The 22,409-nt window shown below is 38.5% G+C and overlaps 1 protein-coding gene across 12 annotated transcripts in view; it reads left to right on the top strand.

The window, feature by feature from the left end:
• The window catches only part of EYA4 (EYA transcriptional coactivator and phosphatase 4), a 171,309-nt gene that overhangs the window by 109,821 nt on the left and 39,079 nt on the right, over positions 1 to 22,409 (top strand). For 9 of the 12 annotated variants that reach the window (XM_068408850.1, XM_068408834.1, XM_068408858.1 and 6 more), the window contains 3 exons: positions 11,896 to 12,020; positions 13,201 to 13,269; positions 18,547 to 18,639. In XM_068408850.1, coding sequence (XP_068264951.1) covers positions 11,896 to 12,020; positions 13,201 to 13,269; positions 18,547 to 18,639 — 287 coding nt within the window. Of the gene's footprint in view, positions 1 to 2,433; positions 2,604 to 3,164; positions 3,289 to 11,895; positions 12,021 to 13,200; positions 13,270 to 18,546; positions 18,640 to 22,409 lie in introns of those variants that run through there. The other 3 variants (XM_068408893.1, XM_068408876.1, XM_068408866.1) reach the window with 3 other exon arrangements.

Raw genomic sequence — 22,409 nt, 5'->3', positions numbered from 1 at the left:
GTTTCCAGTGCTGCCGTGTGTGTGCGGGGGCAGCGAGGGGCTAGAGCCGTGGCTCTGCCCGTGTCCCGCTCCTGTGGCTCTGCCTGGGCAGGCAGGTGTCCCCCCACCGCGGCTGGGGTGTTGGCATGCAGGCTGAGCTGGAAATGGAGGTGTTACAGATTTGCAGCTGGTACCTGCCCCTTCTTGTGGCTCAAGGGAATAATTTGGGGGGGATTGTGCCCTAGAGTCCTCAGTGACAGGTATTTATTGACTCTTAGAAAAAATCACCTACTTCACCCCAAATTAAAAAGGTACATAAAACTGTATGTATGCTTTAAGTCTCAAATTATAAAATGACTTGGGGAAATCAAACAGCGAAGTAAAATGAAATGTAATCATTTGATATCAATTGTAAAGGTCAGCCAACATGAGTACATTTATCAGGGCATCATTCTCCCTCTTGCTCAGAATAATAGAAATCATTTGAATGTAATTGGTTCTTAAAAGTGAATGAAAAAAATCTCCCTGTTCTTTCAGGTGTACAGCTAATAAGGTCTCCTGGACAAAATGAAACAGGATGTGTGTAACACATCTAGTGTACCTTGCTGTCCAGAATGGCTGTGCCCAGCTACACCTTGCTACTTTACTGGAACGATCAGATGCTGAAGCGGTTAAACCATCAGGCAGTCAGAAAGTTGCATATATTTATTTTATATTCTAAACCTAGCTGATTGTTGTGACTGCAATTAGAGAAGAGAAATAATTGCTTTTGACACAAACTGGTTTGGAGCCAAACATAATGTGCTCCACATGAGGTAAACTACAGAATGTTTGTCTTGGGAGCCAAGGTTCAGATCAGGTTTAACTTTTAAGGGGAACTTTGCTGTTGAAAGTGAGATGCGTTAATGTTTCCCATGTTAAGACTACTTGCCAGTAACTCTGTATGTTATATTTACAAAAAAAAAAAAAAACCACAGAGAAGATTCAGAATGTTTGCCTTAAAACGTGAAGCTTGAATGGAGCATGAAAACTACAAGTTTTTGGCAACTCCTGTATTCTGCCCAGTCTGTCATCATAACTCATCCTTTCTGGAGATGGATGAAGTTCTTGCGAGGCCCCTGTACTGGTGGCTAAAGAAATTACATTGAAATGAGGTATGATCACTCTAATACAGCACACCTGAAAGGGCTTCTTTTCCCTTGGGCAATCCCTGATGAAGAAGAACCACGTTTCAATAAATAGTTTGTAATATAACAGACATTTCAATTCAGGGAAAGTCAGACACAACCCACCCTCTGCTCTCTTGTTATGAAAATGTGAGTTCATACTTACATCATGCAGTCCAGGCTCTATTGAAGCCAACAGCAAAATTCCCAGCCTTTCATCCCTTATTTCCAAATTTTAGATTTGTTTAAATATTGTCTTACATTAATAAAGTTATCATTATTATATTGCAATTAATAATGTTATTACTGTACTGCAATTAATAACGTAGGTGTGGATCAGGCACCAATATCTGGACCCAGGCACCCCAGCCATCCCATCTTCACTGGTGGTGGTGTTTATATGGCAGCTTAAGGGAAGGAATTATGTTCTCCCTTGCTGAAAGCACACCTCCACCTACTGCACAGACAAGCCCGGAATGAAGCGTACTTGAAAGGTACATCAGATCTAAACAGAAGAGCTCCCTCATCACAAAAGCAAGTTTCTCCAGCACCCTAGGAAAGGGTATGAGGAATGATATCCCTTTCCCTCAGAAAAAAAGTAATTGGAAGATAAGATAATGATGAAGTTATCCCTAGAAATTCCTCTTTCTCATATGTGGGTGAGTACCAGGGATTTGGAGGACTTTCTGTGCTTTGATGCTTCTTTCCATCTCAATCTACCATTAACATCTGGTTTCGAAGAGGGCATTTCCTCCCGTTCAAGAGTGAAGGTGCTAGAACGTCCCCTACTCATTATCCAAAGGAAATCAGGGCTTCAAACAGCCCTTTCAAAAGTCCTCTTTTCATTTCACTTAAAATAAGACTGTCATGCCATGAAGAACAGTGCCTTGTGTTTTCCCTGAGATGTTTTGAAATTATGTGCAGTAAGCAGTGTGGCTTCAAAGGCTATGTCTTACAAAGGACAGATTGGCAACAGGCTAGTGCAGAGCTGTTCATCTCCACGGTCCCCTGTATACGTGAGAAATAGTCTTTGTTGCTCAAATTAGACTTAAAAACACCAAAGACTTAGTGAGATTCTCCAGTCATTGGGTTTGTTACTCGTTCCTTACCTCTGACCAAGTTACCTGTCAGAGGTGCAGAAGGGACTCTGAAATTCCAGGCAGACTTTTCAGATGGGACTCTGAGCAGTTGTTCTGCAGAAGTTGTCGCATAGGAGGGTAGGCCACAGGCTTGCTGTTTGTGTTTCAACCATCTCCACCTAAGTGTTTGTTATTTGTTTATGACACAGCTCATCATGTTGTGAGAACCACAGAATTTGCAAGAGCCGATCACATCTGGAAGTTATCAGAAGTGGAAATGGGAGCTGTTGGGTGAACTATTCTTTGAAAATGTGGCCCTGTGATCCAAAGACCTGCATTTAGATCTTACATATCTGTAAACCAGTAGTCTCTATTTCATGTAAGTTGGATGCTTGACAGCTCCCCGTGGAACTGCAGTGTCATTATCGCTTTTGATTTATTTAAATGCTCACATAATGACTTCAAACCTACTTTAGTCACCTTTTTTTAAATAGCAGGTTAAACATGAATTTAACCTCTTGTGTACCTTTACATATTTTCCGTTCACACCAGGACTGGGAACCGCATAATGCAACCTGTGGGCTGTGGGCTGCATGGCCAGGCCTGTGGCAGCGTGTGAACATGCCCCTGCCTGAGCCCAAGCTGTGGCATGGGGTCATCGCTGCTGTTGGGGCTGTGCTAGGCATGGGTTTGGTGCGTGCCAGCTGGTGCTAAGCCATGGTCATGTACAGCCCAGGTTCAGGATGGGCCAGCCTGTACATGGACTAAGAGAACTGAGCTCCCTACCATTCTCTCTGCTATTCCATCAGTCCCTGATCCTCGCTGCCTATTAGTTTAGATGTTCTCTGTCTGGCTCCTGGAGTGTTTTTTTCCAACCAGCTGCCTTTTTCTTTGAGAAGATGGGAAATATCTGTTCAGACACCACATTACTTCTTGCCAGATACTTCCTCCAGTGCCTGGAGCATAGACCCTGAGCTAAAATCATATCACATCAAACCTATGGCTGTCACATTCGGATAGACCAGAAAAGAGATCTCAAAGGCTGGGATCCAGCTGACCAGAAGGTATCACTTTATGTAGCTTTGCTTTTTGTGTGTGCATCTGTTTATTATATCAGAATATAATAGTTTCCCATATAAAACCATCATTTGCCTTCATCAAATCAAACCAATCCCAAACTGCAGGGTGGGGAGGTGAGGTGGAAGGGGAGCTATATGGAAAAAAGACTTCCCGTTATCTGCCTTTTCAGTGACAGCCTACTCATTTCGCTAGTGTGGACCTGTGTTTTGTAACTCACAAAATCTCCCGAGCAGAGAGAGGGTGAGCTGGAAGTTTATGCTGAGGTAAATAATTTAATAAGTTCCACCACCACCACACCCAATTTGTCTTGATTTTTACCTATTCATTTTAATACTTGTTGGCTTTGGACAAAAGGACTACATGTCCAACAGGAGAATCTAGAAAAGGTTCCTAGAAATTATTCTATGTGTCATCCACAAGTGTGAAAATCCAAATTAATTTTACATTGTCTTTTAATTGTGCCAGGGAAATGACATTCATCCTCAATAAGTAAGAAAGCAGTGAGAAAATAATTTAATGTGGATTTGTGGCCAGCTGAACTGCACTAGAATAGACAATTTTCTGTGGTTTTCTGGGAACCACATTAAGTGACATTAAGCTGAAATAAAATGTCTCGGTCAATCAGAAACCAGGGAAACCACACAGTTACTGACTTTGAAGGAAATAATAGTTTTCAGCAATTATACAGCACGACAATCCAAGCCTTCTAAATTCATTGCTGTGTTTAGTCATCACCAGATGACTAACCTAATCTTTTCACCTTCATTTTATTCCTCAGGCAGGAAAAGAAAACATCAGTTTTTCTTTTCCAGCAAAAATAAACTTGAATTTGTAAGCAATTATTTTTCACAGTATTTAGTCATATTTTCTCACTAGACCCACGAAGAAGAAATCCATATATCCCTTTCAGTAAAACAATATCTGCTTATTACTATAGCAATAGCCGTATGATAGCTTATCAAAAGCTATGGCCTTTGGCATTTGCTCATGTGGTGAGAAAAGAGGGGAGCATAGATTTAATGAAGACAAAAAATATATGACCCTTGTCGGGAAGCACAGAGAATCTCAAGGTGGCACAAGGTCAAAAAGGGAGCTTGATAGCAGAAGTCTAATGGGGGAAATGGGAAGGGGGGGCTGGGGAAGACGCTGCAGTGCTGTTAGAAAAACATCTTTTTTCTCTAGCTATGAATGGCATAAGGAGGCACACTGCTATGCTGGCCTTTGTCACCGAACCTGCTTGCCCACGTTCTCAGCCGAGTCCTCTGCGCCAAGTGTATCCTGAGCACTGACGCTGGCTGCCTTTTCAGACAGCTCCTGTAAAGTAATACTGTCTGCATGAGAGTTTTTTCTCCTGGAATTAGAGCTTGAATAGCCAAGAGAAAGGCAATAGGCATGAAAGCAAAACTGAGATACAATCACAACCAGTGCCACTTTACATCCCAAAGGATAGCCTAAGGAGTCGCATCTTCTGCAAGATAAGCAGTGTTGTTGAGATCTAAAAAGCTATTAAAATCAGGCAGTGTTGAGTTTTCCTCAAATTATTGTTGCTTTGTACTGGAAGGATCCTCTCCACGGTGTGGTTATTGCAGTCCCTGGGTAGGTTATTGCAGTCCCTGGGTAGGGGCTACTTCCCTGTGAGCTTGAACTCATGTGCCGGGAAGCTGCATGATGATATTCAGCCTTGTAATTAATCATCCATATTCATAAGGACTCTACCGCAGTCCTTACTTTACAGTTCTACAAAGGTGAGCTTCATAATATTTTTATTATTTATCAACTCCCTTATGAGGAGAGGCTGAGGGAGCTGGGTCTCTTTAGCTTGGAGGAGGCTGAGGGGTGACCTCATTAATGTTTCTAAATATGTAAAGGGCAAGTGTCATGAGGATGGAGCCAGGCTCTTCTCAGTGACATCCCTTGACAGGACAAGGGGCAATGGGTGCAAGCTGGAACACAGGAGGTTCCACATAAATATGAGGAAAAACTTCTTTACGGTGAGGGTGACCGAACACTGGAACAGGCTGCCCAGAGAGGTTGTGAAGTCTCCTTCTCTGGAGACATTCAAAACCCGCCTGGACGCGTTCCTGTGTGATATGATCTAGGTAATCCTGCTCCGGCAGGGGGCTTGGACTAGATGATCTTTTGAGGTCCCTTCCAATCCCTAACATTCTGTGATTCTGTGATTCTGTAACTCTGTGGTATTTATAAACATGGCAGAAAACTCTAATGTTGCAATTCTTCGTTTCTCTAAGGTTTCCTCTTTGTGATACCCTCTATCTGACATTGGTTGTATCTACAACAACCAGTGTTTTTTTTTTTAATATCAGTGTGGCACTGGTTTTGTTTCTTTCTCTTACTTTTTTAAGATGAAGTTGACACCCTACTTACAAAACCATGAGAGATCAAAATTATGTAGCTAGAATCCACCTTCTCATAAATGGTTGCAAAATGTTTAGCACTTGTTTTCTGGATTGCTAAAAAAAAAGTAATAAAATAAAACTGAAGAGCATTTGCTGGTTTTATCCCTATAACATGACATTTTTTACTGCTTCTTAGTACTGTATCAGATCACTTTACAAGTTAAGAAATGAGGCCTCAAGGAGAGTGGAAAGGAGGCCTTGCTAGTGTCCAGCAGTATTATTTGTTTTTAACTCTGGCAGGCTCCCAGAATTCGCATGATGGAGGGGCATGCTTTTGCGAGATTGTGCCTAGAATAGCAAAAGATTTGCTATTTTGGCTATCTGTTAAGCTTGAGAAGATGCACAGCAGGGGCTGATGAGCCTGGGAAAACAAGAGAGGCAGTCATCTTAATGGAGCAAATTTCTCTCATTGGTTTCGCCGTTTCTTCATTACCTTTTACAGTGGCAAAAAATTACAAAGGCTGCTGTACACAGCGTAAAAGCACCTGGAAATTAAAACATTATTAACCTATATTTTAGGGTTAGTGTAAAGATTGGAAATGTTACTCATTTGAGGAGTGTTCTTGGGCTGTATGTTCTGTTGCACTATTTGTGGCAGTCTTTGGAGGAAAGATGTTGGAAAGCTTTTTATTGTGTATTTATACACTTATACACATGTGTATGTGGATATTTAGCACCGAAGAATTTTTAAAAGTTTGCATGTAGCTGTGTGTCAGCGTACGTGTATTTGTATGCATGTGTGTGTTCCCTTGAAATCCATCCATCATCCAGAATCCCTCTCTCTTCACCTTTTCTTACTGCCCACTGTGGTCTTTGAGGACTGTTAAAGGGTTGGCATAACTTCTATTTAGTTGCATTATTTACAGTTTGTGTAGGTGCGAATAAACATGAAAAATTCCTGGCCTAACTGTGAATGTAATGTGTAAAATACAGTTTTCTAAAAAAAGCTAGGAAAAAACTATATAAATGTGATGTATCTATTGTTATCAATAGTTTTGAACTCTATTGCGGATTTTATGTAGATTTTATTGGACTAATGAAATTTGTCTATGTGCATCCATTCTAGTTTTTTTGTCGGAGTGAAAGGCTTGTATGAGCTAGTTCAGACTGCATATGGAAGAGAGGTGGGCTCAATAGTCATGTCCAGAACATGGCTGAAAGATCTAGCTAAAAAAATTTCTGTGGGAAATCAAAAAAAAACGCTCCACTTTGCCAAACTGTGTAGTCGATCAGACAGCTGAGCTGACAGCAGTGGGAAACAGATTTAGCTGAGTCTGAACAGATCTGTTACCCAACTTTCATATTGCTCTAGAAGTTAATTTTAAATAAAGGGAAATTACCTGTTTGTTTCATTTCAGAAGCTCCAAGGTAGCTGACATCTTAATTGGACAAGGCTCCAGGTTTCTGTGAGAGTTTGGGATATGTAAGAACTGGGGTTACAAAAGGAGAGATGTAAGAAGAGCAAGGAAAAACTAACAAAAAAAACCCCAGATAATGTGGATTTTTGACACAGTGAAGTTTAATAAAGGTTCTGTTAAGGAAAATTAAGTAGAGCATTTCCTTTTAAAGAATTTTAAAAAGAAAAGTCCTTTTAAATACTTGTAAAGAATTTTGTTCTGATTAATTTAGAAACTAAATGAAATTATTCCATTTTAAATAGCCTTCAGCTGATCCTTCTTTTAATTCTCCTTTGCTTTGGATTTGCTGCAAATGCTGCACAATGAGGAATTAATATTTGTAAAATGTTCTGTCTAAACTAGTTTTTAAAGTACTTTGTTTTCACATTAGAATATTTATTCTTCTATAAATCTTTGATAAATGATTTCATGTTTTCAAACTTGTTAGTAAAAAGGTTTGAATTACAGTAAAAGTAGATTAGGTAGCAAAAAGTTTACATTTTAAAACTTGATCTCTTTAAACAAGAAAATTATCTATATATGATCTACTTGCAGAATTCATTAATAAGTGGAGTTTTGAGCTGTGGAAGAACCCAGCTCTTAGTCTGCGTTTTATAGTACTTGAATTGGAAATGCAAATGGGTAACAGAGCTAAAACAACTCAGACTTTCTGGAAATATATTTTAATTCTGCTGAAGGAAAGCAGCGCACAAATGGATATGTGATTGTAATGAGAGAAAAAAAAATACAAGAATTTTAAAAACACAACTCTAGAAGCAAAGCTCGAACTTTTTACTTTTAAAATAATACGAACGAAAGCTATCCAGAAATGCAGTGATGCAGTTGTCAAATTGGGCAACCATAATTAGCCATGCTTAAACCTTCCTAAACCAGGCTGGGTTATGATGCTGGGCTGTGCACTCCAGTGGTCTGGGGTGCATCACAAGTTCTGTTCGGCTGCTGTTCTGAAGACGGGGGAAAATTTAGCTCTTTGGATGCTGTTCCTTAACCCATTTCTGAGCATAGGTTAACCCTCGAAAAGATGTCACTTTGAGCCAGGGAACAAAATGTAGAAGGCCTAGGATTCACGCACAGCCATCTTTTTGATACAAACCCTCTTCAATTTGTTGGGGTTGTCCATGTCTAGGTTGGAGCTGAAGCCTATGGGGATCTGGGAGGCTGTTCCGTGCAAATGGGATGTTTTAGGGAACAAAATGTAGAAGGCCTAGGATTCACGCACAGCCATCTTTTTGATACAAACCCTCTTCAATTTGTTGGGGTTGTCCATGTCTAGGTTGGAGCTGAAGCCTATGGGGATCTGGGAGGCTGTTCCGTGCAAATGGGATGTTTTAGGGGCTTTTCCAGTAAGCCTCTAAAATGCTCCACTAAGCATGTGCAAATACCAATTTTCAAAGACTTAAAGCATAGCCAAAGCAGAATAAAAGGCAAATCCATCTTGCCAGTTTTCAGGTTTTCACTGAGGAGCTTGGAATCACGCTAGCATTCTTCAAACAGTCAAGAGAAAATTAAAACATCTTCTTACCAAGTAATCTGTTTCCTTTCAAAATTTGTATTTTGATACAATTTAGCATTTTACTTAATTACTCTGAAAAGTGGTCTGAGACAATGCAAGAGGGGGAAAAGTAAAGCTCAAACAGTTACGTGCCTGGCAGAGAAACAAAAAATCAAAAATAAAGTTGTACGATGTAGTTTTTTTAAGCAGCTTTAACAATAGACTTTAGTCTGTCTAAAATGAAACACACTGCATTTACTAGAAAACAGTCTTTGATAAATAACTGCATAAATGTAGAAGTATTAATTGGTCCTTCAGAGATCACTTTTTTACTTTTTTTAGTGCAGGAAAACACATTCTGAACTCAAACCTGCTTCTGATTAAGTCAGTGAAAGCAGGACTCTGATAAACATTTAGTTTGACAAAATGAATTCAAGATGTTGGAATTATTTTTTAAGCATTTTTCCTGAATCCTCCATTGACTGAAATGCTAAGATTTTAGTAGGTCTGTTACATCTTCCCGAGAATTTTTTATGCTGAGGGTAAACTAAATGCATCCAGCAAGGTGAATTGAATGACATCTGTTACACAGAAGGTAACATGTGCACTTGAATAAATAAATTACATATAGGGATATATTAAAATAATCCCCTTACTTGTTCACACAGGGTAGGGCACCCAAGATAAGTATTATGTATACACATGCTTTTGTGAAACTTTATTGGTTTGGATATCCTTTTTATCCTTAATAGGCTACCAATAAGTGCAAGATCTCTTTTACTCATGCAGAGAAAATGTCTATTTGTAAATGTACTACTTTTAAAATAGTATTAGTTAATTAAGTTGCCATGTCTGTGGACTGGGATGCCATTTGCTATAGAAAACAAATATAAAGCGAATAAAATACTTTTCTGCACAAAAGGTTTCATAGCGATATGGAACAAAAACTATTCCTTTTACAAAGTCCGATTGTTTATATTCTTTGCTGAGCAAATGAAAATCAATGGACTTAGTTTTCTGATTAAGAAATCTGATTCAATTAAGAAAACCTGATTCATTTGAGTGTGAAAAGTGCTTAAGATGGATACTTCTTAAATACACTAGGTAGGTAAATAAGTGTTTTTGTTTATGAAACACTGATGAAGCATTTTCATCTGTGGCCATGATATATGCCTGTCTGAAAAGAAATTATTGTAATTTTCATGCTAAACAAGAAAAAAGGCATGTGAACTTTCCAAGCCTGAACTGCCTATTAGGTATCTCTGGGCTGATCATACTTGAACAGGAAATCATGACACTTAAACTGCTAAGTGAACACGTGGGGCATATTACACTGTATATGCAATGAAACATATATTGTTTATTTTGTGTAGCATTCTCCTGCTCCCTTAAATACACACAAGATGGAAACTCACAGAATTTTTTTAACCTTTAGCTGCTATCCTTGTACAGAAACTACTAAACAAAAACTGATGGACTAGTAAACCACTTGATTTCATTTTACTTCATCTAACACTGATCACATTTCCAGTAGACAATAAATACCATGCACTGCTGACAGATGTGTAGAAATGTATATACAATTAGATGAACAAATTCAGGTCAAGGCAGTTCAAATCTCAGTTTATGCCTTTGCATTTCCTTGAATATGGCTATAAAATTCTTACCTGCTGATGAATGGCTTCCTGCAATATCAGTTTTCCCCTGCTCATCCAGACAGCCTCTGGGGAGGCTGCCCTGCCAGTGGAGTATTGGTGCATCTCAGGCTTGATTCAAGCATTTACTGAGTAAATGAGATTCTTTACCTGGGCTTCATGTGCCTTTGGGTAAGGCCTTGGTGCCTTTTCCCAGTTGAGATGTAGTATTTCCTACATTTCCTGGAAGTTATTCAAGACAGGAGAGCTCTAAATGTGTCTTGGGTTAAATGAATGCAATAAGAGTCAAGCCAAAGCATCCAGGAGATCAGCGGAATTAGGAGCAAAAAATGGGAGACAATTTCATTCTGTGGAGTTTTTTTTTTTCCTTATCTTGGTGAGAAAAAATAGATTCAGTCAGCAGACCTATATTTGATGGAAAGATGGTGGGGTTTTGTCTGGGTTTTTTTTTTCCCCAGAGGTGAATGTGTGGAGCACAGAAGAGAGACAATTTCAAAGTGAAACTTGCAATAAATAATTAAGATGCTGGGTGTTGCCTTAACAATTTGCCACTGCTCTTCCTGCCCAGATTATCAATATACAGGAGTGGTTATGCTTACTGAACTATCCCAACTGCTCATCTCTTTCCTAGCTGTTTCAGTCTTCTACAATGCCATTGGGCTTTTACAGCACTGTAAGACAATCTTTCTGTTGGCCTTTGTAGTATACACATGGTAAATGTTTCTCCAGTCACAGATGGGCTGGCAACTTTGCTTATACATAGCAAAAATGTTTCTTTGAGGAAAAAATCTGTGTGATTAATTTATAAATGAAGCAAGGAAAAGATGAGTACACACTGCAAATTGGATTGCAATTACCGGTCTAACAAGAAATGCTGCTTGTCTGCTTTGACTGAGAAAGGCAGATCTGTTGTCACTGAATGAAAGCCGTCCACAGTCCCCCAGTATAACTGTGACGCTGAAATACATTGCAGTCTAAATCCACTTTAAATTTTACAAGTTCCCTAGAAATGACTCAAAAGGAAAAAATATCAAGTGAGCTAGTGAGAATATATGCATTTGCAAGAGTGAAGAATCTTCCAGATGTACATAAAAGTTCTGTTCGTTCACCTGTATGGTCTGTTCCTATGATTCAGTGTGGATGCAGTGACTGCTGGACGTTGGAATACAGATAATGGGAAACAGGGAAGTTCCTGTTCTGACTTTTTGTGTAATGACTGACTTTTCACTTAATTTCTCTGTTTTCTTCTGAGAAATACCTATATACATACATTTATCCCTTTATCCCTCTATCTGTCCATCCATATGTATGCACTGCCTCATGAACATCTTTTACAAGCTCTTCAAGCAGTTTCATAAGCCTGTGTCATTTGCTTTGTAATACCTAAAGGAAAAGTGAAAAATACTGGCCTTGTTGCTGTTCACATCAAATTATTAGCTACTTTCTTAGGTTTGGTTAAAAGCAAGGAAGACCTTAAAGGAACCTGTATTGATTTGTTAATCTGGCTGCACTACAAACCCTCCATGTAGAAGAAGTTGTTATAGAAAATGCACATTATTATAGATAGTATCACAATACATTTAAATCCTGTCACCTTCTTCTTTAACAGGTCTATGGAAATGCAAGATCTAGCCAGTCCTCATAATCTTGTTGGAAGTAGTGATGCGCCTGGTAGTTCCAAACTGGATAAACCTAATCTCAGTAGCACATCAGTTACAACAAATGGAACAGGAGGTAAGTATAAGACACTGCTGGCACATAGAAAGTTTTGGCTATTTTTTAGTCATATGCATTTCTTAACATCATTTCAAGGATGAGCATAAACCCATTTGTAAACCCAGCAAGAATTATGAAAAAATGGCAGTCATACCAGTGTAAATATACTAATTTCAACAGCAGTTCTTCGATTTGCACCAATTGAAGTAAGAGGCAGAACTGTGCAAAGGTGAAACAAGGAAAATCTTGGAATGGTTGATTTGAACAAACTGTTAAAGGTTTGGATATACCTGTTGGTAACTTGATATTAGATTGTATTTTCTGCGTCATATTTCATTGCTGAGTAATAATTTACTCTCATACCCTGAGACACATTTAGGTTAATTTTAAATCTCTGTCAAAAGAAGTGCACCAAAATTAGGCTTAGGTAATTTTTTTTCATGATGAACATGCTAACTCCATTTCTTGTCAGGTAATGAAAGTTTGTCAGTTTTAAATTTTCCTCAAAAGTAACTGGTTGTTACTGCTGTAACAGATACTGCTATATCTGTTACTGTATGGACAGCAGTACCATGCAGCTACAACACAGATGTTGCAGTGCTAGGTTCTGCCATAGCTGAATTGGAGCAGTGGGAGCCAGGGTACCACATTCTGAGATGGAGTCCTGTTCCCATTAGTGTCCATGAGAGTGACACCATGGATACGAGTCAAGCTAGAGTTTCAGCCCTCTTTTTTGGAGTTTATACATTGGTGTCTGTTTTAACAGTTGGCACCAATAATTTTTTTTTAGCTTTTCTTTCTGGCCACAATGATGTAAAGCATTTTATTCACTTATCCCTATTTTAAAAAACAGTATCTGTCAATGTCAATAAAAAGTATATGTGTATGTGAGGGCAACAGAGCTCTGCAGAGAAGGGCTTAACTGTTAGGATTCAATATATTTCTATTTTTAAATAGAATCCTTATTCCAGCATAAAGAGAAGGGAAAACTTCAAGCATACCATTAAAGAACACTAATAACTAGATTCCTATATTATACTTGCATATATAAACCAGTTAAAATAATATTCATAAAAACAATACAGTGCAGTTAAAAGACTTGTCTCAAAGTGCAAAAACACTTACTTGCCTTGAAGACTGTTCACGTGCCCTGAACAGATATTGGGACAATGAACCGTTATACCATTCCTGTTCTCAGGAGACAACATGACTGTGTTAAACACTGCAGACTGGTTGCTGAGTTGCAGTACTCCCACTTCTGCAACAAGTATGAGAGCCGCTGGTACAGTGCATGTGTGTGGTGGTGTGTCTCTGTGACTGCTGTGTAACATCTCTCTTGGTTTGCTCTGTTCTTTTGTTACGTGGTTTGAACATTTTCATGGGGTTTTTCCCCCTCTTTTTTTTCCACCCCTTCTTGGAGGCCTTTCCCACAGCCAGAAAACTGGTAGCAAGTTGCAATAAATAGTTATCTTACCATACTTTGAAAGTCATTTGATGAGCAAGGAGAATTTAACCCACTTAAAATTAGCTTAACTATCTACATGCTCTGAGAGACTGGGAGAGCCCCGTGATGATCAACATTGCTGGGAACTACCAGTAGTCAGCATTGCTGGAAGTCAGACCAATGGATTTTCCACGGAATGCCCATTTGTTTCTCTTTTATTTTTAGGTACAACATTGCATGATTACCTGAGCACAAATCAAGGTTGACGTTACTGTTACTACTCCTACTAGTGCTTTCATTGTTAATTAAAGCTTACGTCTAGTGTGCTGCTGCATATAACTTGCCACTTTGCAAAAATTTGGGCAAATTTTCCAAGCTGTTATTTTCATTTATGAGTTTCATCTCATGTATTTTTAATTGCTATGAGTTATAATGATTAATAATAATTACATATGTGACACTGTTGAAGTACATATGGGATTAATCATAGGTGTAAACATTCGTCACCATGACTCTCCACAAGCCATTACACAGGTGCTTAGGATGTGCAGGTTTGGACTAAAGGTAGGAAGATCTGAAAAAGTTTCCTTTTAAAAAAACCCTTAGAATTAGCGTGCCACTTATAAGCCACATATGCAGAGAGAATGTGCCCAAAAAAAATTCAGGCTTGAGTACAAAAGATCGTTTGCACTAGAATAACTGATTCCATGTGAATGCTCCTGCTCAGTTACAAGAATTTAAGTTTAAGGAAGGACTGAGCTAACTTAGTCTGTCACCTCAGTTAAGTGTTCAGCATGTTCAGATAAATGTGGAAGGTTATAATTTAAGTACTAATTATCAGTAGCAAGGAAATGTAATGTGAAAGTCCTTGCATTACTTGCATTAAATCTGATTTTCCATAGGCAGTAGAACGTTTAGATTTATGCTTGTAGTTGAGTATATTCCTAGGAAAACCCTTAAGACTTGCTAAAAGAAAGAGGAAAATTGTTCCTATGACAAGCTGTGTGGTTTATTGTTTTACATGAGCTTTGAGTCAGACTTGTTTGCTCTAGTAGCTATTGCACTCGCTTGTCCTGCTTCATGCATAGTAGTAGCATTTCTTGCCCCTAAAACTCTGTGTTCATTTTCAGTCCTTAACATAGAGAGGTTCTTTAGGAAAAAAAAGAGGTTGTCAGAGTAGTAGTCATGTTGGTCTGCTAAGTCCTTTCATCAAGTGAAGAACTTATGTTGTAGAAGCTGTTGCCTGTTGGGAGCTGTATTCTGAGTTCATCTTAGAACAATGAAGTTTGGAAGGGATCTCTGGAGGTCAGCTGGGACAGCCCCTCCTCAGAGCAGGGCCAACTTTGCTGTTAGATCATGTTGCTCATGGCAGCATCTAGTTGAGTGTTGAATATCTCTGAGTTGGAGGTGCCTCAGCCTCTCTGGGCACCTGTCCCAGGCCCTGACTACTCTCCCAGTGAAGAATTTTCCTCTTACATCTAATTGGATTTTTCCCTTGCTGCAGCTTGTGTCTGTTGCCTCCTGTCATTTCACAGGGCACCTTTTGAGAAGAGTGTGCCTTTGTTCTTTGTCATCTTTGCACCTTCCCATTAGATAGCTGCAGGCAACAATGAGCTCTCCCCACAGCCTTCTCTTCCCAGTACAGAACAAGCCCAGCTTCTTCTGTCTGTCCTTGTACATCATGTGCCCCAGCCCCTGACCATCGTGGTGGCTCTACTCTGTTAGCATGTACTGTCTTCACTCTTAGCAACATTCAAATGTATTTCCAGCTTGAGATTGCTTTTCATTTTATTTTTACTCTTTCAATATGTAAAAAAAAAATTAAAACTAACCCACACTTTAAAAAATAGGATATTAAATGTATAGTCTTTAAAGTATTCATCCAAAATGCTCGTTCAACCTCTTTGTCTTTGCATTATGTCTAGAGCAGTTGCCATAGTAGTACCAGAACCACGCTTTATCTCGCATGTGGGAAACGTAGGGATGATTCTATGTTTTTAATTGGTGTCAGCTTTTATTTCCATTTCAGCTTTAAATATTCCTGGGGTTTTGATCTGATGTTAGAATTATTTTTATTTTTAAGTTAGCTTTGTGCTTTTTCCCCTCTTGGTTTAATGACATGCAGCATAAAGAAATGAAGGTAATAATAGTCCAAATGTCTAGCTATACTGAGGAAAGACCTTGGTGAATTCCTTAATGTGATAAAATCTGAATGTAACAAAGTAGAAATGTTTAAAATCAAGCACATATAAAAAAACTTTCTACATATATTTTTAAGCAAAACACAGTGCCAGTGTGATGTTTTTCCTCAAGTACATGACGGAGTTTCGTTTGGTTTCGATCCTTTTCTGCTTGACAGGGAGAGAAAAAATGGTGACTGTTGGTGCTGATGGCAGTACACTGCAGCTGGCATTAATAAAAACTAGACACAACTCTAAACATTTCAACTCATTACTGAAGTTTTTTGTTAAATAAAACAGTTAGGCACATACTGGAGTGTCTTTCTGGATGCAGTACTGAACATAAGTTTGTAGCTCAGTATGGGCAATAGTGGAATACCTTCTTGAATAGAAACAGATCAAGGTACTAAAAAGTAGGTTTTGTCATGTAGGTAAATGTCCATACTCTGCAGAGGAAAGAGACATGCATCTTATAAAGTAAAATATGACCAAAGATCTTCAGAGGGGAAAGTACAAACTTTTCCAACTTAGTATGGTTTTTCATTCTTCTACTGAAGTACATTCAGACATCTGTATATAGTAATCAGAAGACAAATTAATTTAGTTACTTTTCATGCTTCAGGCAACAATACGTGTTCCACATAACTGAGAGGCCTGAGTGTCAGTGGAGGCAATTGTTTCGTGACAAGTGACCGCTAAGCTTTTTCTTGATGTATATTTTATTGATCTGATGAAAATAAAATAACATTTTTCTCATCTAAATAACGAAATGGGAATGGTTGATTACTCTTATGAATGACTTTGTTCACTTTGTGTAATTTTTGTCACAGCTTTTTTTTTTTTAAATCAGAAGATAATAGCCTGCAAAATGACAAGGAGTGCACAGCAGCTTGAAAAAATGTGGCTAAAATTCTTCCCTGATGATTTTATATTGAATTAATGTCCTGCTGCTTGCAGGGAGAATGTATAGGTGTGGCAGTTTTATTAAAGAGAAAAAATAATGAAAAGAAGTCTACATTTGAAAGACACACATTCAAATATTTTTTAATGTCGCACAGTACATGGAAAGATACAACTATATAACTTGTGTAAGAAAGTGCTGCTTGGTTTCCTTAGCACTGGGGCACCGTTGACCCTGCAAGGCACTCTCCCTGTCACAGAGGCAAACACATCCTGATTTCTCAAATGTTCCCTGCTTGACAGGTGTCCCTTTGAATTCAGCGTAGGTCAATTGTGCAATTGTAGACATCTGCAGCATCCCATATAACTTATTGAAGTAAGATCCCTTAAGCAGTGTGACTGGAAATCAGGTGTGATATCATAGGAGAGGTAACTCACGCAGGGCCCATCACAGGCGGCTGTATTGATAGGTGTGTAGTTCCCGGTGAGCTCCTCGTCGTGCTCGCAGACACAGGGAGGAATAGCAGTGTGGTTCTGTAGGTGTTGTTTTCCCATGAGAAAACCAAATCCTTTATTTAACTCATCCACTACCTTTTCGTCTACAGACTGTGAAAGGGTTGGTGAACTGTATTTGGACTGAATTGTCCTCTGGAAGTACCTCTCTTTCTCAACTGGACATAAAGGGAGATTAGTATGCACTTAATTTATATGCTTAAGTTAGGTGACTTGAATCTGAGCCGTAGCTTGTAAATACATTGCCAGCTCAGAACAGGAAACTCCTACCCCCTCCCCTTACTATTGCCAGTGAAGTCAAACATGGATGCAGTGATGTTGACAGCAAGAGCTTTGGTCAGCTTAGCTGATGCCCCTCAGAGGCATCAGGTAACTAGCTGGCAGAAAATGCCTTTGCATGGCATATGTTAGACCTGCTGGAGGGGCTCTGCCAGCCTGGCTGTCACAGAAAAGCCTTCTCCACAAATCCCGGACTGTGTCTTTGGAATTTCCATACCTGGCGTACGACCACTATAGTGGCCCATGCAGGTCCTCATTGCCACTTCGCTCTGCGCCCCGGGGTAGTGACCAGTCCTGTGGTATCTATAAGCAAGTTGCTGATAAATGCTCACACACACCCCTAACTGACCTTCACAAAGCAATTGTGATAATATTGATGGTTTCCACATTTGCCAGTCAAATATCAAATAAAAGCTGCAGTGTATTCTGTACCGCTGTTTCTTACCACATCAATTAGAAGGGTGATTCCCAAAGTCCATTACAAAAGTCCGTGCCAGATGGTCTGTTCAGGTAACATATTAAACTATAAAATCTAGATTGCCTCTGTGGTGCTTTCAGTTATAGCTTGGAGGTAAGAGTGCATGATCATCCATAAGAAATAATTTGAGTTCAGAGTGGACCCAAATGTTTGGTAAACTCTGAGTTAGAAGCTGACTTGGCGTGGTTGTCATTGTGTCCTACTCTAGTTCTTTTGCCTTTTTTTTTCCTTTTAAACTCTCTCTCCATTTATGGAAAATTGCTGGCTGGTGACCTAGCTCAAAAAGCCCCCAACAGACTCTGTAAAAGGGGAAGGGGAAAGGCAGAATGCTGGCACTGTGAAAGTAATTTGCTTCTATATGAGCATGAAACCATATTATTATTATTGTTTCACTTGTCAGGCAAAACTATTTTTTGTTATGTGCTACATCCCTTGACATCTAATGTTTCCTTCCTGTCTGCTACTCTTAGGGAATTGTTAGAATCAATTAGATTTAGGTTGAAATTTCCCCAAAAGATATTCCAGTTGCTAAAACCAATAGATGTACGAATGCACAGATAAAAAGCGATGCAGATGCATGTCCATTCCAGATGGAGGAAGTGTAGATTGTCTCAATACAGTGGTAGAGCGAAGGTCGAAGCTGTTGCACCGCCTGCTTGTTCTAGCTGGACTACCGCTAGTGAGACTGGCATGAAGGCTCCAATATAAATATAGAAGTAAAATCTCATATCTACTTATTCTTCTATGTAGTGTCTCTTCTTGCAGTCAAAACAGAACCCATGAACAGCAGTGAAACAACAACAACAACTGGAGATGGATCACTTGACACTTTTACTGGGTCAGGTAAAGCCATAATAAGATCACGTATTGTTAGATGCCCATTAATATAGCATTTAATAGCCTTCACTAATGAACATTTCACTGCATGGATGCAATCTTTAAAAAACTGCAATAAAGTAATATTTTAATACATGATAATAATAATAATAGCTTTTCATTTTTGTAAATGAAAATCTACAATTTCCATAAGCTATGATCTTGAAGCTTTAATGATGCCTAAGACGATTACTGTATGCAAAAATCTTATAGTAATAATGTTATTATTGTACTGTGGATTTTTCTCAGTGTTAGTCTTGTACAATCTCCGGAAGAATAAAAATGGATTGTATTTGTAACAGCCATTCTAATTTGTAAAATTTAAAATCTTAAGGGTTATATTTCAGTGCTAATCTTTTTATTCCTATGAGCACTGTGTAAGTTTAAACACTGACCAGATTGCCATAAGCTACTTTCTTTCCATGAAAATAAAGTCTATATTTTACTTTAAATAATCATAAGTTTCAGTTACTTCTTCTTAAAAAATTCAAACAAACAGCAATTTTAAAATAAATTACTATAAATTAAAAGGTGATGAACTGTGGAAAAGTACAGCTAATCTGCCTTCTAATCATTAAGCTGAATCCTGCTAATAATAATATTAACAAGGAGAGGGAGGAGAGTAAATTTAGCATCTGAAAATACCAGTTCAGTGATGGCCTGACTGAAATGTCACTGAAGCCAGGAATTGCCACTCCACACTGATGCTACTATTATTTTGGTAGACTTAGGTAGTCAAGCCCTATTTAAAATATTTTGCAAATCACAATGTTTCTGTGTAACGAAAATGTTTTAAAAATTGAGTTTTATGTTTCTGGAATTGTTCTTTGTGCATCAGTAAATGCAGATATACTCCAAAGCTGGTTATTCAGAAAAGTATTTAAAATAAATTTAGTGCCTGAAGAAAAGGTCTTTTGTGAGACGTAAAGCATGCATATACTGTTTCTGATTAGAAAAAATGAAAACATTGTCCTCATTATGATTATACTGAAAGGAGCCCTATCAACTTAAAGTCTAACAAGTTCCATAAAAAAATGAATAGTCTTGGCTAAAAATTAGCTTTTATTTTTCACTGTATTGTTACTGTATCCTAAAATGGTATTAGTAATGATGACAGATTATAAAATGTCCAACCATTTATATAATTTTGTCATTGTTGGTAAAATTTTATCAGGTTCTGCCATGTATTTAAGACATCTGAGTTGGATTCTATGGTAAAACATGGCTAAGGCAACATTTTCATGAAGGCGTGCCAAAAATTGCAGCCTCCAGTTCAGGTTTAGATGGCTAAGTAACAGCTTGATTTCCCCAAGTGCCACTCACCCATTAGCCTCCACTGACTTCCAAAGAAGTGTTAAGATCTCTACACTTCGGAGATTTGGAAACAATCGGTGCCTCCAAATAAAGGCAGGAATTTGAGCCTTACACAATAATTTTTGTCTGTTAGCCACCTGCATACTCAAAAGAAATACGAACCTGATTCTCAATTTAGGCCACAAACTCAAATATTAAATGAGTATGGTCATTCACAGTGGGAAATCAGTAGTCTGCCTGTCTGGGTCATCGATGTTCAGTCTTCATCATCAGAGTGAGATGCAGAGCTGCCTTGATAACGCACTGAGCCTTTCATAAAGGGTAAATCCATTACTTTCACGCTTGCCTTTTACTGGTACTAGCAAATTGGACAATTTGGTTGGCTCAGTTTTGAGGAAGAAGTGCTAAAGAACAGTAAGAACTCACCAAAAAAGTATTTATCTGACTCCTAACTGCTTATTTGGGAAGTTTAGTGGGTTGCCAAAGACAATAACTACGGACTAGTAGAAAGGCATCTTTTCAGACAAACCAGCTGCAATTGAAAATAATTACCTAATAATCAATTACATACATGTGTGATTCCCAAATGTGACAAGGTGATACTGCTAGTACTTTCCTGCAGCTTTCAGATCACCTGTGAGTTCATTTTGTGAGGATGCCTAGACATACAGGCCACTAGCAGGGATATCACCTGCTCTGTCTTATACAAGGATAGGTCAGAAGGACTCAAGCATCCTTTATTGAGTGGGGAAGGATTTAGGTATGTTATTAAATACTTTATGAAATGAGACATGGGTGAAAAGAGAAATACTTTTGCTGAGACCCATTTGAGAGTCTGCCATGCAGAAATCCTCTTCTTCAAATATTCTACTCATTAAAATTGATTTCCATGCTCCAAGGGCAATCAAAACCCGTGATGTGTCCTGGAGCTGAGCAGAAGGCTGAACAAGCCCTGCAGGGTGTAAAGTAGCCAGCTCTGTCCCTAATGACCAGCTGTAGCACAGAAAGTGATGGTCGAACAGACTGTGTGAGGTAGAGGGCAGGAGAGACAGATTAGGCTTCACAGTTAACTGTGATGAACCCCAATTTTTGATTGAAAAGTTGAAAAATAAAGCACATAGTTCTCTTGAATTTAGGGTGACAGTTGCCAGAGTGGTCTTGCCCAGGCCATTGGGCAAGCTCCTCCTCAGGGCTGCAGCTCATGTGTTGCAGCTCACGTTATCAGACAAGCTATCAGAGAAAGAGTGAAAGGAACAGACTTTTTAGTTTGAAAGGTACACAGTTTACTTTGGGACACTTGCCTCTTTTTCTCTCTCTTCCCTGCAACCTGTAGTATCATCAGGGAAATTTTTAAAAAAAAAAAAGGAAATTTAAAACCAGACACATTCCAAAAGTATTTTATTTTCTCATCTGAATTCATAAAATAAGGTATATGCAGAAAGAATAAAAAAGCAGGCAAGACAGTTTTTGCTGAAAAACATTAGGTTTGATAGCTCAAGTGATTTAAATGAGGAGTCGTTCATTTTTTATAGTTTGCATCAGGTGTGGTGTAATGGTAAATGTGCTTTAACTAAACTGATTAATCAAGTGAGCTGTCATCCAGCAAATGATCGGACAAAAAGTGGAGCAGTACAGGCAAAAAAGATCCTATAAGCCGATAACGGATCCCGGAAGTTCCTTGCCCTGAGAATCACTGAAGTCACTCTGTTAGCTATTGATTGTCTTTAGAAAGGTCATAGAGATACAACAGGGAAGACTAATTACTCTTCAAGGCTTAAATAACAGACAGCGTCCTTTAGAGTTCTATGGACTGATTATGTTGATATATACAGCTATAGGTTGTCTAACTGTGGGAATAGCTGTATGCACACCCAATTGATCACTCTGTGGATTGAGCTTAAACTGTGGAAAGGCATTCTAAAAAAAAAAAAAAAAAGAATATCCACACAAAATTAAATTCAGCAGGCTTCCATCACAAGCAAACACTCAATATCTTTTCAATCAGCAACTCTTTTATGAAATCTGGTGGCACATGTTCCAAAAATTATTATCCAATTCTTCTTTATTTTCAAACCATACTCAACTGCACATTTAAAAAGAAGTTAATTGTTTTTCTTCTACTGTATTTTCCTTTTAAATCCTTACAAGTTCTAAATGCATTTAAAATAGCTTTAAAAATATGAAGTTCTGCATACATTCAAAGCAGTAGATCTCAAAGACATTAATTAGGCCTGGATGTAGAAATACATCATGTTTCATAAAATAGTTAGGAACTTAAACCTATTTGTCGCTTACATAATTCTGAAAGTTCATTTCTACTACCATTAAGAACAACTCAGGAAGAGGGTACACTTTGAAGTACAACTATGATTGATTAGACTAAAGAAGTTCCAGTGCTTCGTTGTGTACTACTTTAATCTTTT

The sequence above is a fragment of the Nyctibius grandis genome, chromosome 1, assembly GCF_013368605.1.
Source record: "Nyctibius grandis isolate bNycGra1 chromosome 1, bNycGra1.pri, whole genome shotgun sequence".
In the NCBI taxonomy this organism is placed as follows: domain Eukaryota; kingdom Metazoa; phylum Chordata; class Aves; order Nyctibiiformes; family Nyctibiidae; genus Nyctibius; species Nyctibius grandis.
This window is presented reverse-complemented; position numbering and strand designations above follow the sequence as displayed.